This window comes from Oncorhynchus kisutch, linkage group LG6 (assembly GCF_002021735.2).
Source record: "Oncorhynchus kisutch isolate 150728-3 linkage group LG6, Okis_V2, whole genome shotgun sequence".
Classification (NCBI taxonomy): Eukaryota; Metazoa; Chordata; class Actinopteri; order Salmoniformes; family Salmonidae; genus Oncorhynchus; species Oncorhynchus kisutch.
The window spans coordinates 64,705,537-64,719,570 of record NC_034179.2 but is presented as its reverse complement, the minus strand read 5'-3'; the positions used below and the strand labels follow the sequence as shown (position 1 = coordinate 64,719,570).

The 14,034-nt window shown below is 43.2% G+C and overlaps 1 protein-coding gene across 1 annotated transcript in view; it reads left to right on the top strand.

The window, feature by feature from the left end:
* Positions 1 to 14,034, top strand: part of LOC109893207 (protein FAM171A2-like) — a 65,054-nt gene that overhangs the window by 37,430 nt on the left and 13,590 nt on the right. The window contains exons 4-5 of the mRNA XM_020486316.2: positions 9,064 to 9,222; positions 9,800 to 9,979. Of these exons, the coding sequence (XP_020341905.1) occupies positions 9,064 to 9,222; positions 9,800 to 9,979 (339 nt within the window). The remainder of the gene's footprint in view (positions 1 to 9,063; positions 9,223 to 9,799; positions 9,980 to 14,034) is intronic.

Below are 14,034 nucleotides of genomic sequence, written 5' to 3'. Positions count from 1 at the left end.
AGCGCGATCTGCGTCAGAAATAGGAATGACTTCTATTTTAGCCCTTGGCAACGCAGATGCTCGTTGACGCGCAATAATTGAATAACATAGATTCCTAAATTTATTTTGCAGCGCACGTGACGCGAGTGGTGTGGTCAGCCTGTAAGTTGACTGTGACTTTAAACAGCTTGGAAAATTCCAGAAAATTATGTCATGGCTTTAGAAGCTTCTGATAGTCTAATTGACATCCTTTGAGTCAATTGGAGGTGCACCTATAGATTTATTTCAATGGCGTACCTTTAAACTCAGTGCCTCTTTGCTTGACGTCATGGGAAAATCAAAATAAATCAGCCAAGACCTCAGAAAAATTGTAGACCTCCACAAGTCTGATTCATCCTTGGGAGAAATTTCCAAATGCCTGAAGGTACCACGTTCATCTGTTCAAACAATAGTACACAAGTATAAACACCATGGGACCACGCATCTGAAATACCGCTCAGGAAGGAGACGCGTCCTGTCTCCTAGAGATGAACATACTTTGGTGCGAAAAAAGGGGGAGGAAAAAGGGGGAGGCTTGCAACCCGAAGAACACCATCCCAACTGTGAAACACTGGAGTGACAGCATCATGTTGTGGGTGTGCTTTGCTGCAAGAGGGACTGGTGCGCTTCACAAAATAGATGGCATCATGTGGCAGGAAAATGATGTGGATATATTGAAGCAACGTCTCAAGACATCAGTCAGGAACTTAAAGCTTGGTCGCAAATGGGTCTTCCAAATGGACAATGACCCCAAGCATACTTCCAAAGTTATGGCAAAATGGCTTCAGGACAACAAAGTCAAGGTATTGGAGTGGCCATCACAAAGCCATAACCTCAATCCTAAAGAAAATGTGTGGGAAGAACTGAAAAGGTGTGTGCGAGCAAGGAGGGCCTACAAACATCAGTTCTGTCAGGAGGAATGGGCCAAAATTCACCCAACTTATTGTGGAAAGCTTGTGGAAGGCTACCTGAAACGTTTGACCCAAGTTAAACAATGTAATGGCAATGCTACCAAGCACTAATGGAGTGCATGTAAACTTCTGACCCACTGGGAATGTGATGAAAGAAATAACAGCTGAAAGAAATCATTCTCTCTGCTATTATTCTGACATTTCACATTCTTAAAATAAAGTGGTGATCCTAACAGACCTAAAAGTAGCCACCTTTTGTCTTCATGACTGCTTTTCCAACCGTCTTGAAGGAGTTCCCACATATGCTGAGCACTTGTTGGCTGCTTTTCCTTCACTCTGCGGTCCAACTTATCCAAAACCATCTCAATTGGGTTGAGGTCGGGTGATTTGTGGATGCCAGGTCATCTGATGCAGCACTCCATCACACTCCTTCTTGGTTAAATAGCCCTTACACAGCCTGGAGGTGTGTTGGGTCATTGTCCTGTTGAAAAACAAATTACATTACCACTAAGTGCAAACCAGATGGGATGGCTTATCACTGCAGAATGCTGTGGTAGCCATGCTGGTTAAGTGTGCATTGAATTCTAAATAAATCACCAGCAAAGCACCGCCATACCACCTCCTCCATGCTTCACAGTTGGAACCACACATGCAGAGATCGTCCATTCACCTACTCTGCATCTCACAACCAGCACACTCTAATTGAAGATGGTCTGGCCCTTCTGATAATTGTCAGAATTGCCAGACCGCCAATCTGCCCATGCCATGGGAGTTTTTACATGGTGTGTCCATCATGATAAAGTACTTAGAGTGCCTCCAGAAAGACATTGGAAAGCTGTCAAACCATCCCAGACCACAGGCACCTCTGCCCCCTCAGCCAGCCACTGAACTCTAAACTCAATGGGGTTAGCGTTAGCATTGGCTCTACAGCGCAGCACACAAAGAGTTGCTCCCCAGTCCTCACTCACTGTGTTTTCCAGTCTTGTTGACAGATGGCACGCTTAGGCTGAGCTTTCACCCCAGCCAAACCCTGGCTCTGGGCGGCATCAATAAGACGAGATCACACAATGCAGGGCACCGCCATTCATTTGTCACCTCTAATGGCGGTACCCCCTCAAGGTCAAAATCACTCAGTTGTATGCCTGCACGTTTAATGCAGAAGGCAATGCGTTTTCTATCTTCTATGCATGGCCTTACTTTTTGTGAGTGAATGAGTAATTACATTATATGGCCCAATGAAACTCCAACACGCTTTGTGAAATGGAGTGCAGTACTTTTAACTGGGTGGAATGAATCATTGTCCTATTCCCTCTGGGGGTCTCTTCTTAATCGTACTCAACCAGGCTTTCAGCAGATATGTAGGTGATGGATGACCCATGTTCTCTCTTGGGACCCCTACTGCCACTCTCCCCCTTTGATCCCTTTGACCCCTGCAACCACCCCACCACTCCCTCCTTGGCCCTTCCCTCCTCTCAGAGCAGAACCCAAGGAGTGACTCAGTCTGCCTGCCTCTCAGGGCCATTGCAGAGTCCTTTTGAGGTTTGTTTGTGTGAGTCTTCAAACTCCCCTCTCCTCAGTCCTCTTCTCTCTCCAGCTTTCCTTTATGCCATTGCATCCTCCTCAGTCTGGCTGGGATCCTGCTCTGCTTAACAGACGGGCACTGTTCAGAGCTCCTCATGGCAAGAGGACCCAGAGAGGACCACCTGTACCAACCAATCAGCTCTGTGTTTTCTAGAGCCATGCCCCAGATCACGTCCCTGCCCTGGGCTAGCTTCAGTGAAGGAAGGGCAGCAGCTTGGCCCCTCTGATGGAGGGGGGCTACAGAAAGGAAGGAGCACAGAGGCAGGAAAGGGATGGTGAAGAATAAGAAGTTAAAGCACAGCTCCACCAAGGAGTGGTCTGGCTTCTATGAGGAAGTCCACACTTCACAGGTCCATATAATTATACTGAACACAAATATAAACACACATGACAGGTGTGGCATATCAAGAAGCTGATGAAACAGCATGATCATTACTCTGGTGCACCTTGTGCTGGGGCAAATTAAAGGCCACTCTAACATGTGCAGTTTTGTCACACAACAAAGATAATTTAATGTTAATTTCTCTACCACAGGGATGTCCATGATAGCAATGACAAGTTTCAAGTTCATAGACCACTATGGGGTGGATTTACAGTGGTTTAAATGGACACGTAAAATCTGATTATTTTTATTTGTCTAACTCTTTTGGCCAATCCCTTAGCTTTTTTTCTGAAACTATGTTAAGCCGTGTACGATTTAGACTCATTTGGTCAATCTCAATCTCTTTAGGGACTATTGTGATGAGTCCAAAGACCAACTTTGGAGTGAATCTGACTTTTACTCTATGAGAAGACACATCTTTTCTGATTTATTTTAAGCATTAGCGTTACATAGTCCAAAAAGTTTTTTTAAAGATATCAATGCCAAACTTAATTGTTCATCATGTTAACGTCGTTGATCACCTAGCAACTCTCAGGTTGATAGGCCATTCAGAAGTGGATTTACAAAGGATTTACACTGAACAAAAATATAAATGCAACATGCAACAATTTAGAAGATTTTACTGAGTTACAGTTCATATAAGAAATCAGTCAATTGAAATAAATTCATTAGGCCCTAATCTATGGATTTCACTTGACAGGGAATACAGATATGCATCTGTTGGTCACAGATAGCTTTAAAAAAAGAAAAATAAGTTGTGTGGCTCAGAAAACCAGTCAGTATCTGGTGTGACCACCATTTGCTTCATGCTGCGCAACACATCTCCTTCACATATTGATCAGGCTGTTGATTGTGTCATGGGGACTGTTGTCCCACTCCTCTTCAATAGCTATTCGACGTTGCTGGATATTGGCGGGAACTGGAACACACTGTCATACGTGTTGATCCAGAGCATCCCAAACATGTTCAATGGGTGGCATACTCTGGTGAGTAAGAACTGGGATATTTTCAGTTTCGAGGAATTGTGTACAGATCCTTGCGACGTGGGCGTCCGTTATCATGCTGAAACATGAAGCGATGGCGGCTGAATGGCACAAAAGTACGCCTCGGGACCTCGTCACAGTATCTCTGTGTATTCAAATTGCCATTAATAAAATGCAACCGTGTTTGTTGTCCGCAGCTTATGCCTGCCACCGCCACAATGGGGCACTCTGTTCACAACGTTGACAACAGCAAACGACTCGCCCACACAACGCCATACACACGGTCTGCCATCTGCCTGGAACAGTTTAAACTGGGATTCATCCGTGGAGAGCACATTTCTACAGCGTGCCAGTGACCATCGAAGGTCAGAATTTGCCAACTGAAGTCGGTTACGTAGCCGAACTGCAGTCAGGTCAAGACCCTGGTGTGGACGACGAGTTCGCAGATGAGCTTCCCAGGTGTTCTGGGGTTGTGAGGCTAGTTTGACATACTGGTAAATTCTTGAAAACGAAGTTGGATGCAGCTTATGGTAGAGAAATTAACATTAAATTCTCTGGCAACAGCTCTGGTGGACATTCCTGCAGTCAGTATGCCAATTACACGCACCCTCAACTTGAGACATCTGTGGCATTGTGTTGTGTGACAAAACTGGACATTTTAGAGTGGCCTTTTATTGTCCCAGCACAAGGTGCACCGGTGTAATGATCATGCTGTTTAATCAGATTATTGATATGCCACACCTGTCAGGTGGATGGATTATCTTGGCAAAGTTGAAATGCTCACTAAAAGGGATGTAAATAAATTTGTGCACAACATTTTAGAGAAATACGTTTTTTGCGCGTATGGAACATTTCTGGTATATTTTATTTCAGCTGGGACCAACACTTTACTTGTTGTTGCATTGATATTTTTGTTCACTATAAATGGACACACAAAATCAGATTTCCTGATTTATCAATAACTCAGCCATATCTTAACCAAGCTTTTCTCAAATTATGTTAAAAGATGTACCATGGACCTACACCCGAATGTTGTGTTATTTGCACTTATGGTTCACGAGAAGAAGTTCCACGATGGAGGAAAATCTATCCTGAAAGACCTAATGGGTCTTTGAGGCAAATTTGTTCAGCATGAGGAAAGACGTACAATGACTGTTCAATGATCCATGACCAGCTCAGATAATCCCTACCATTGTGACAATGAGTCATCATTAATGCTGCATCAAATGCTGCATCAAATGTACATGATCCTAGGGGCATTGGCAAACACAGTGTAAGTAACTTCATTTATGTGCCCCTAATTGCACCGAATACTTCTGTTTATCCTACAGCTATTGTATGCAGTAATCATGAGCCTATGAACCAGAGTTACACTGTTAGCACTGAGGTGGTGTGCCCTAGTAGGAAGACCACTTTGTGCAGCTCACCCTGCACTACCAGCTCCAATATAACTAACATGAGTAAGTCTACTTCTGATAAATTTCCCAGTAAAGCATTAAAAACAATCAAGCAACCCAGAAAAGTGCTAAAAATAGCCCATATTAACATAAGCAGCCTGAGAAACAAGGCCCATGAAGTCAAGAACTTGCTTGTAACAGATGACATTCTGACTATCTTTGAGACTCACTTAGATAGTACCTTTGATGATACAGTGGTAGCAATACATGGTTATAACATCTACCGAAAAGACAGAAATGCCAACGGAGGCGGTGTTGCGGTCTATATTCAAATCCACATTCCTGTTAAGCTTAGAGACAATCTAATGTTAAATACTGTTGAAGTAATATGGCTACAGGTTCATCTGCCTCACCTAAAGCCCATTCTTGTGGGAAGCTGCTATAGACCACCAACAGTCAGTATCTGGATAATATGTGGGAAATGCTTGATGCTCGTATGTGATATCAAAAGAGAAGTATATTTTCTGGTTGATTTAAATGTTGACTGGCTATCATCAAGCTGCCCACTCAAGAAAAAACTTCAAACTGTAACCAGTGCCTGCAACCTGGTTCATGTTGTCAGTCAACCTACCAGGGTAGTTACAAACAGCACAGGAATGAAATGATCAATATGTATTGATCACATCTTTACTAATGCTGAAGAAATTTGCTTTAAAATGGTATCCAAATCCATAGAATGTAGTGATCACAATATAATAGCCATATCTAGGAAAAACCAACGTTCCAAAGGCTGGGCCTAATATAAGAGGTCACACAATAAGTTTTGTAGTGATTCATATGTTGATGATGTAAAGAATATTTGCTGGTCTGTGGTGTGTAATGAGGAGCAACCAGATGCTGCACTTAACACCATTTATGAAATTGCTTATTCCAGTTACTAATAAGCATGCAACCATTTAAGAAAATGACTATTAAAATTGTTAAATATACCCTTGGCTTGATGAGGAATTGACTAATAATATGGTTGAGAGGGATGAGGCAAAAGGTATGGCAAATAAGTCTGGAAGCCCAACTGATTGGCAAACATACTGCAAATTAAGAAATCATGTGACTAAATAAACTATACTTTGAAACAGATAAATTATATAAAGAATGATAGTAAAAAGCTTTGGGGCACCTTAAATTACTTTTTTTGGGGGGGGGGGGAAGCCAACTCGGCTCCATCATTCATTGAATCAGATGGCTCATCACAAAGCCCACTGATATTGCCAACTGCTTTAATGACATTTTCATTGGCAAGATAAGCAAACTCCGCAACAAACGCTGACGCTACACATCCAAGTATATCGGACCAAATTATGAAAGACAAGAATTGTACTTTTGAATTCTGTAAAGTCAGGGTGGAAGAGGTGAAATAATTATTGTTGCCTATCAACAATGACAAGCCACCGGCTCTGACAATCTGGATGGGAAATTACTGAGGATAATAGCAGATGATATTGCCACATCTTCAATTTAAGCCTACTAGAAAGTGTGTGCCCTCGACTGGAGAGAAGCTAAAGTCATTCCGCTACCCAAGAATGGTAAAGCCCCCTTTACTGACTCAAATAGCCAATCAAACAGCCCGTTACCAACCCTTAGTAATCTTCTGGAAAAAAATTGGACCAGATACAATGCTATTTCACAGTAAATAAATTGAAAACAGACTTTCAGCATGCTTATATAGGGAAGGACACTCAACAAGCACAGCACTTACACAAATGACTGATGATTGGCTGAGAGAAATTGATGATAAAATGATTGTAGGGGCTGTCTTGTTGGACTTCAGTGCAGCTTATGACATTATTGATCATAGTTTGTTGCTTTTGTGGACAAATAGTTACTTGTCTAACAGAACACAGACGGTGTTCTTTAATGGAAGCCTCTCAAACGTAATCGAGGTAGAATCAGGAATTCCCCAGGATAGCTCTTTAGGCCCCTTGCCTTTTAAAATGTTTACACTTAACAAAGAGTTGCAGTTAGTTTCAGAGTAGGTGGCAAGGAATAAGTTAGCCTTAAATATTTCTAAAAGTAAAATCATTGTATTTGGGACAAAACATTCACTAAACCCTAAACCTTAACTAAATTTTGTAATAAATGTGGAAATTGAGCAAGTTGAGGTGACTAGACTGCTTGGAGTAATCCTGGATTGGACACCCATGCATACCCCACAAGACATGCCACAAGGGGTCTCTTCACAGTCCCCAAGTCCAGCACAGACTATGGGAGGTACACAGTACTACATAGAGCCAAGACTACATGGAACTCTATTCCACATCAAGTAACTGATGCAAGCAGTAAAATTTGTTTAAAAAAACAACCTTATGGGACTGTGAAGCAACACAAACATGCATACAAACACGATAACATACGCACTATACACACACATACACATGGATTTAGTACTGTAGATATGTGGTAGTGGTAGAGTAGGTACCGGAGGGCACACAGTGTCTTGTGAAATCTCTGAATGTATTGAAATGTTTTTAAATTTTATGAATTGCCTTAATTTTGCTGGACCCCAGGAAGAGTAGCTGCTGCCTTGGCAAATACAACGTTTCAAGTATTTAGATCAAACAGGGCGACAGATATGAGGGTTTAAGTGAGACCGCTTATAGCAAACGGTGGCATTCTTATTGACCAAGTTACTCATGGCATCTCAGTGCCGAATTAGAAAAATAGTTACCAATCTATGCTTGAGTTATTTGACAATGTCAACAACAACAACAATTATTCAGAGAATAACAATAGGTTTCAACCCGTAATGAGAGTAGAAAACAGATTAAGAGAGATATCATCTCCAATGCCGGGACAGAGAAGGTGTCAAATGGGGATATGTGAGTGAAAAGACAAACTGAACACGTCTCATAGAGATTGACAAAGAACCTGAGAAAAGAAGTGCCAACACGCTACTCTAGAGATGAGGTGGAATGGAATGATGAGGGAGAGAGAGAGAGAGAGAGAGAGAGAGAGAGAGAGAGAGAGAGAGAGAGAGAGAGAGAGAGAGAGAGAGAGAGAGAGAGAGAGAGAGAGAGAGAGAGAGAGAGAGAGAGAGAGAGAGAGAGAGAGAGAGAGAGAGAGAGACTACAATACAGCCGGCCTGGGGTGTTGAGTATAGTATAGACCCTCTGCATGGACATGCTCGCCTGGCTGTCTGCACAGATCAGGCCCCATGGTCACCAAATACTAATCATATTAGACAAGTGGCACCGTTACGAGGGGCCAGTGTATTTTTAGGCCTCTTTTTTTCCCCTTGTGGCAAGCCGAATCAAACGGGGAGAATGGGATTATAGTATGACAGGCAGGTAGACTGTTGTCCAACCTGCAGGGTTAGTCTCTATTGTCTTACTATAGACCAGCAAATCCTGCTAGCTGTCACAATCCCTGGATGCTGCCACTGTATGTGTGCTGGTTGTCATTTCAATTTGAGGGTTGGAATGATCCTGTGGTTAGGTTCTGTATAATCAGAATAAATTATACATAAATCATTTAGTGTCTCTCTAAAACTGTTTTGTGGGGAGGAAATATTGTTATTCTATTATTACTAGTATTATAAACAGTACTATCTATATTCCATGAAAACTGTCTACAACTCTTCACTTTGTATTATCCCATTTCATAGGCCATATGATTGCCACACCAATGCCGGAAATGTTATGCTGCTTGTTCAGTTGCACCCCCAATCTCACAGACTCCTCCTCTCTCTCCTCCTTCCCCCACTTTCTCTCCTCTCTCACCCCTTCCCCCTCCAGGAGTCAAAAACCAGCCATGGATACAGCTCCAGAGGAAAGCAGTGACTCTGGCCCTCAACTCTACCAACCCAGAGCTCTCTGCTGTGCTGACCTCCGCACAGAGTCAGTATGAGATAGGAGGTTTCCCCTACCCATTGGGCCTGGAGAGCAATGCCACCGGTGAGAAATAGAGGGAGGGGGTGGAGGGTGGTTTGGGACGGTGGAAGAAGAGAGGGCGGAGGGAGGGAGGGAGGGGAACAGGAGGATGGAAAAGGAGAAGGTAGGAAACAGGAGATGAGATAGGAAGAGAAGGATGGATGGAGGGGAATACATGGGTAGAAGACAGGCTGAAAATGCAGAATTGCTCAAGTGGAAAATCCAGCGATTTTGACCAAAATAGATTTCTGTCAAAAACTCCCAAATTATGAGAAATGATGGCAGGAAACCATGGGAGAAGTATGATTACATAGTATTATGTCTGAGTGTCATGAATGATGAGAAGCCAATGCATGGTGTCTGTTGGAAAGACTCTTCTGACAAGTGTAAACCAGGTCAACCATGATGATGATGCCTTAGAATTGGTGAACAAACGGTAAAATGCTGAGGGTGAATATTGTGATGTTTGCATGATGATGGTAGCGTTGGCGTTATTTGTGTTGAGAAGCGTGGTAGCGAGTCTTGTTTGGGATTTTCTACTGTCGGGTTCCACACCACACTGGTGTTTGGTCTAAAAACCTTTTGTGTCGTCTCTCCCCAGGGGCTAACAGTAGCTGGGTGGGCCTGACTGCGGTGGCGGCGGTCAATGCCCAGCTCTTCAGTCGTAACGGGACCAGTGTTCAGGTGTGGGACCCCGTCCATATCTGCATCCCCCTGCCCTTAGACACACCCCTGCAGACAGCCACCAGTGTCCCCGTGTGGAGGTTCGACGACAAGACAGGTAAAGGGAACCACCCACCATCATAGCTGACCAATACTGAGAGCCCTCCAAGTGTCATCAATTTGTTTGATTGAGTTCTGACTCTTGAGTGCTGTCAGTTGAACATGGTTTCCCTAAAAAAAAAAACATCCTTGTATACAGTAACATCCTCGTACATACTTTAGCCAGTTTCATTTGTTCATCAACATTGGGCTTGCTGCTACACTCAAATACATACATAAAAAATGCCTGTCAATAAAAAAAACTGCCATTGATAGTAAGCCACCGTCCGTCGGACCACAAATCTAAGGCATATAAATGGCAGTGGTCTGAGCTTGGAAAGGGGCGAATAAGAGGAACCTCCAATCCATCTGCTCTAACTATGGCTGCCTGGACTCCCAGCTGGTCACAGGTAGCCTGGTTCAACCAGACTGAACGCTGTGCCCAGCAGTGTTTTCCTCAGTTCAGTGTGGTTTACCCAGGCTAGCTGATCCTGTCTCACATGGGTTAATCCTCTTCTGCGCTGCTCCTCAGTGTCTAAAATATCGCAGTTCACTTGGCTGACAGTACTGTTATACAACTGCTGTGCATGCTTTCATAGGGAGGGAGCCACACAACGCTCTCCATCTCTTTCTCTCTCTTACACATCTCTCTCTTTCTGTCTCTCTCTCACACACACAAACACACTCTTTCTCCCGTTCATTCTGTCTCCCCCCTCTCACGCTCTCTTTCTCTCACATACACACTCTCTCTGCCTCTCTCTTGCTCTGCATCTGCCTCCCTCTCTCTCCCTCTTGCTTTCTCTCTTTTGAATGTTTTATTTTAACGTAACCTTTTATTTAACTAGGCAAGTCAGTTAAGAACAAATTCTTATTTACAATGACGGCCTACCCCGGCCAACGTTGTGCGCTGCCCTATGGGACTCCCAATCACGTCCGGATGTGATACAGCCTGGAATCAAACCAGGGACTGTAGTGACGCCTCTTGCACTGAGATGCAGTGCCTTAGACTGCTGCTTCACTCAGGAGCCCCCTCTTTCTCTCTCACGCACACTCTCTCTTTCTCTCTCTCATACACTCACATTCCTCTGTTGCTTTATGCAGTGGTGTAAAGTACTTAAGTAAAAAATACTTTCAAGTACTACTTAAGTCCTTTTTGGGGTATCTGTACTTTACTTTTATTTATATGTTTTACTACTTTTACTTTTACTTCATTACATTCCTTAGGAAAATATTGTACTTTTTACTCCATACATTTTCAATGACACCCAAAAGTACTGGTTACATTTTTAATGCTTAGCAGGACAGGAAAATAGTCAAATTCACACACTTATCAAGAGAACATCCCTGGTCATCCATACTGCCTCTGATCTGGCAGACTCACTAAACACACATGCTTTGTTTGTAAATTATGTCTGAATGTTGGTGTGTGCCCGTGGCTTTCCGTAATTAAAAAAAAAATTAAAATGGTTCCATCTGCTCTGCTTAATATAAGGAATTTGAAATGATTGATACTTTTACTTTTGATACTTAAGTATATTTTAAACCAAGTACTTTTAGACTTTTATTCAAGTAGAATTTTACTGGGTGACTTTTACTTTTACTTGAGTTATTTTCTATTAAGGTATCTTTACTTTTACTCAAGTATGATAGTTGGGTACTTTTTCCACCACTGGCTTTATGGAACCGATGCCTAAAAACTCCAGACCAGGGTTGTTTCTTGTCCTGACAACCGGTCCGGACTTCCCATGGCAGCCATTGTTCCAGTGTGTCTGAACTGGAACAGGCAGATCACTGCAGATCTCATTGACATGCCTGGCATTTCCCTACCGAGATTCACATTACCATAACTATGCTGAAGAAACCCTGGTAAACACTTCCTATGAATGCCCTCTTCATTACGCAGTATGGATTTAGTCATAGATGTTTATGACCAGTTATTAGTGCCTATGTTGTGCATTATTATGCATGATTCGTAGCTAAGGCGTTCTAAATGTGATTATAATGCATTATGAAGAGGGTATTCATCGGAAGTGTTACCGAAGCCATGGGCCTATTTCTACAGATCTCCATGATAACCTCAACTTCTTGAAGTTGGATGTCAAGGATGGGACAGTACACAATGGACTGAGAAGAGCAAGTCTAATGAATAAAAAGTAATAACCAACCAGACACTTGCACTGTCTGGATAGGTCTTCCCAAGGGTAGATGATGAAGCACCTATCTGGCAGGCTCCATTTGGATTCCCGGGGTCCTTCCATGATTGTATCTTCAATACAGAGAGCAATATGCATGCGCAACTCCGAACTATCGCATTTAGAAATCATGGGCATGCATTGATCGGCAGATCCCAATGATGCACAACAGATGGGTGTGTCATTCCGATACCATAGTTGTGTGTTCAATGTGCAGCAAACATGAAAACAGACTTTGTGTGAACATCCCTTTTTTAACACCTTGTGGGAAAACTGCAGCTGAAGAGTGTTGTTGTCCTGAAGCCTGATGATTTGATTAGGCCTGTTATGTAGCTCCAGGAGGCCTGGGACAGAGGAGGCAATGTTCCCCACCTCTCTGGTCCTATGTTGTCACGGTGACATGTTATGAGATGCAAACAGAGACACAGATGGACGGAGGGAGGGAGGGAGGGAGGGAGGGAGGGAGGGAGGGGAGGTTTGAAGGGTTAGTGTTTTTGAGTAGAGGAGAAAGGGGACAACAAAGCTGTGGTGGAGGGAGAGATTTTTGATAGTGGGGTGAGCTGGTCTGTTGGAGTTAGCTGTAGGCTATTGCTCACATCCTGTCAGGGTAGCTAAGATGACTGAGGATTAATGGTTGTGAGTGCTGACCCTAACGTTCAGTGTTGGGACAAAACAGGTTACTGCCAATTGACTAGGCACCCCCCACTAACAACAATCTATCACTCTCGAGCTCCATTAAGTGGCTTATATTGTGGGTATTTGTGGGTGTTGAATTTAGTAGTTTGCTCAAATTCGATGCATGCAAATGTTTTACTCTGTACCGTAGCTGAGAGAAAATGGAAATCAAATCTTTACAGTAAAACCCAAAAGAACAATATAGCACAGGATTTAAGCAAACTGATTAGTCAAACAGAGCGTTGCAGCGTTAGGTTCATGCATTATTTAACTGTATGGGTCTTTATACAACCGTCCACTAAGTGGGAGGCCCAGAGCTCATATCTCATTATCTGCAGTGACGAACGAACAGTTAGCTAGGTGGTGAGAGGCTTACTGATTATAATGTGGACACCAGGGTGGATGTGTTGTTTAACCGTGTCATCTCTAAAGGGGTCACCTCTAATTCCACCATGCACACACACATACACACACCCTGCTCTGGGGATGTGGGCTTTTGTTTGCTTAAGAGGGGAGAGTGCCCCCCACTGACCCTCATGTAGTACTGCAGCAAGTGGTGTCCTACAGTATGTCTCGAGTGCTCTATACAGTATTTCACTATATATTGTATACATAAAAGCGGGTTCACTTCTGGATAACAGCGCGCAGGAATAAGGAATTCTTTGTTTCCGTCATGGTTTAGTTTACGTCCAACGAAGTCACGTTCTTTCCCTGAGTTATCCTGAGTTTTCCCTGACCTATGCAGAAGCAGTAAACCTGAAGGTTTCTACTCAAAACAAATCAAGTAACATCGCAGGTTCACCCAATGTCAACAAGTACTAGACAGGTTGAATCCCACACAGAGCAATAAAAAAAACTCCCGTGGAGCTTTAAGATCAGTGTTGAGTAGAGAAATGGGCCTCTAGTCTAGTATGCCCAGGGGGTCCTCTAGATTTATGAGTTACTGTAAGTCTGGATGCCTGGGCCTCTCTTCCAAAGTTAGGTTTTACACCAGATTTCTCTCTCACACACACACACTTGCAAGACTTTGTGCTAAGGCTTTAAATCCATAGTGTGTTTTGTAGATGTTTGGGGCAGAAGGGGAGGTTTGGGAAACCTGCCAGGAGCACTCGGAATACTCTAGCAAATAGAATCAGGTGCTGCCATGGAAGCCTTTAGTTGGTGGGTACTGTAGTGTACTGTGGCACTGTGACAGATATATCAAGGA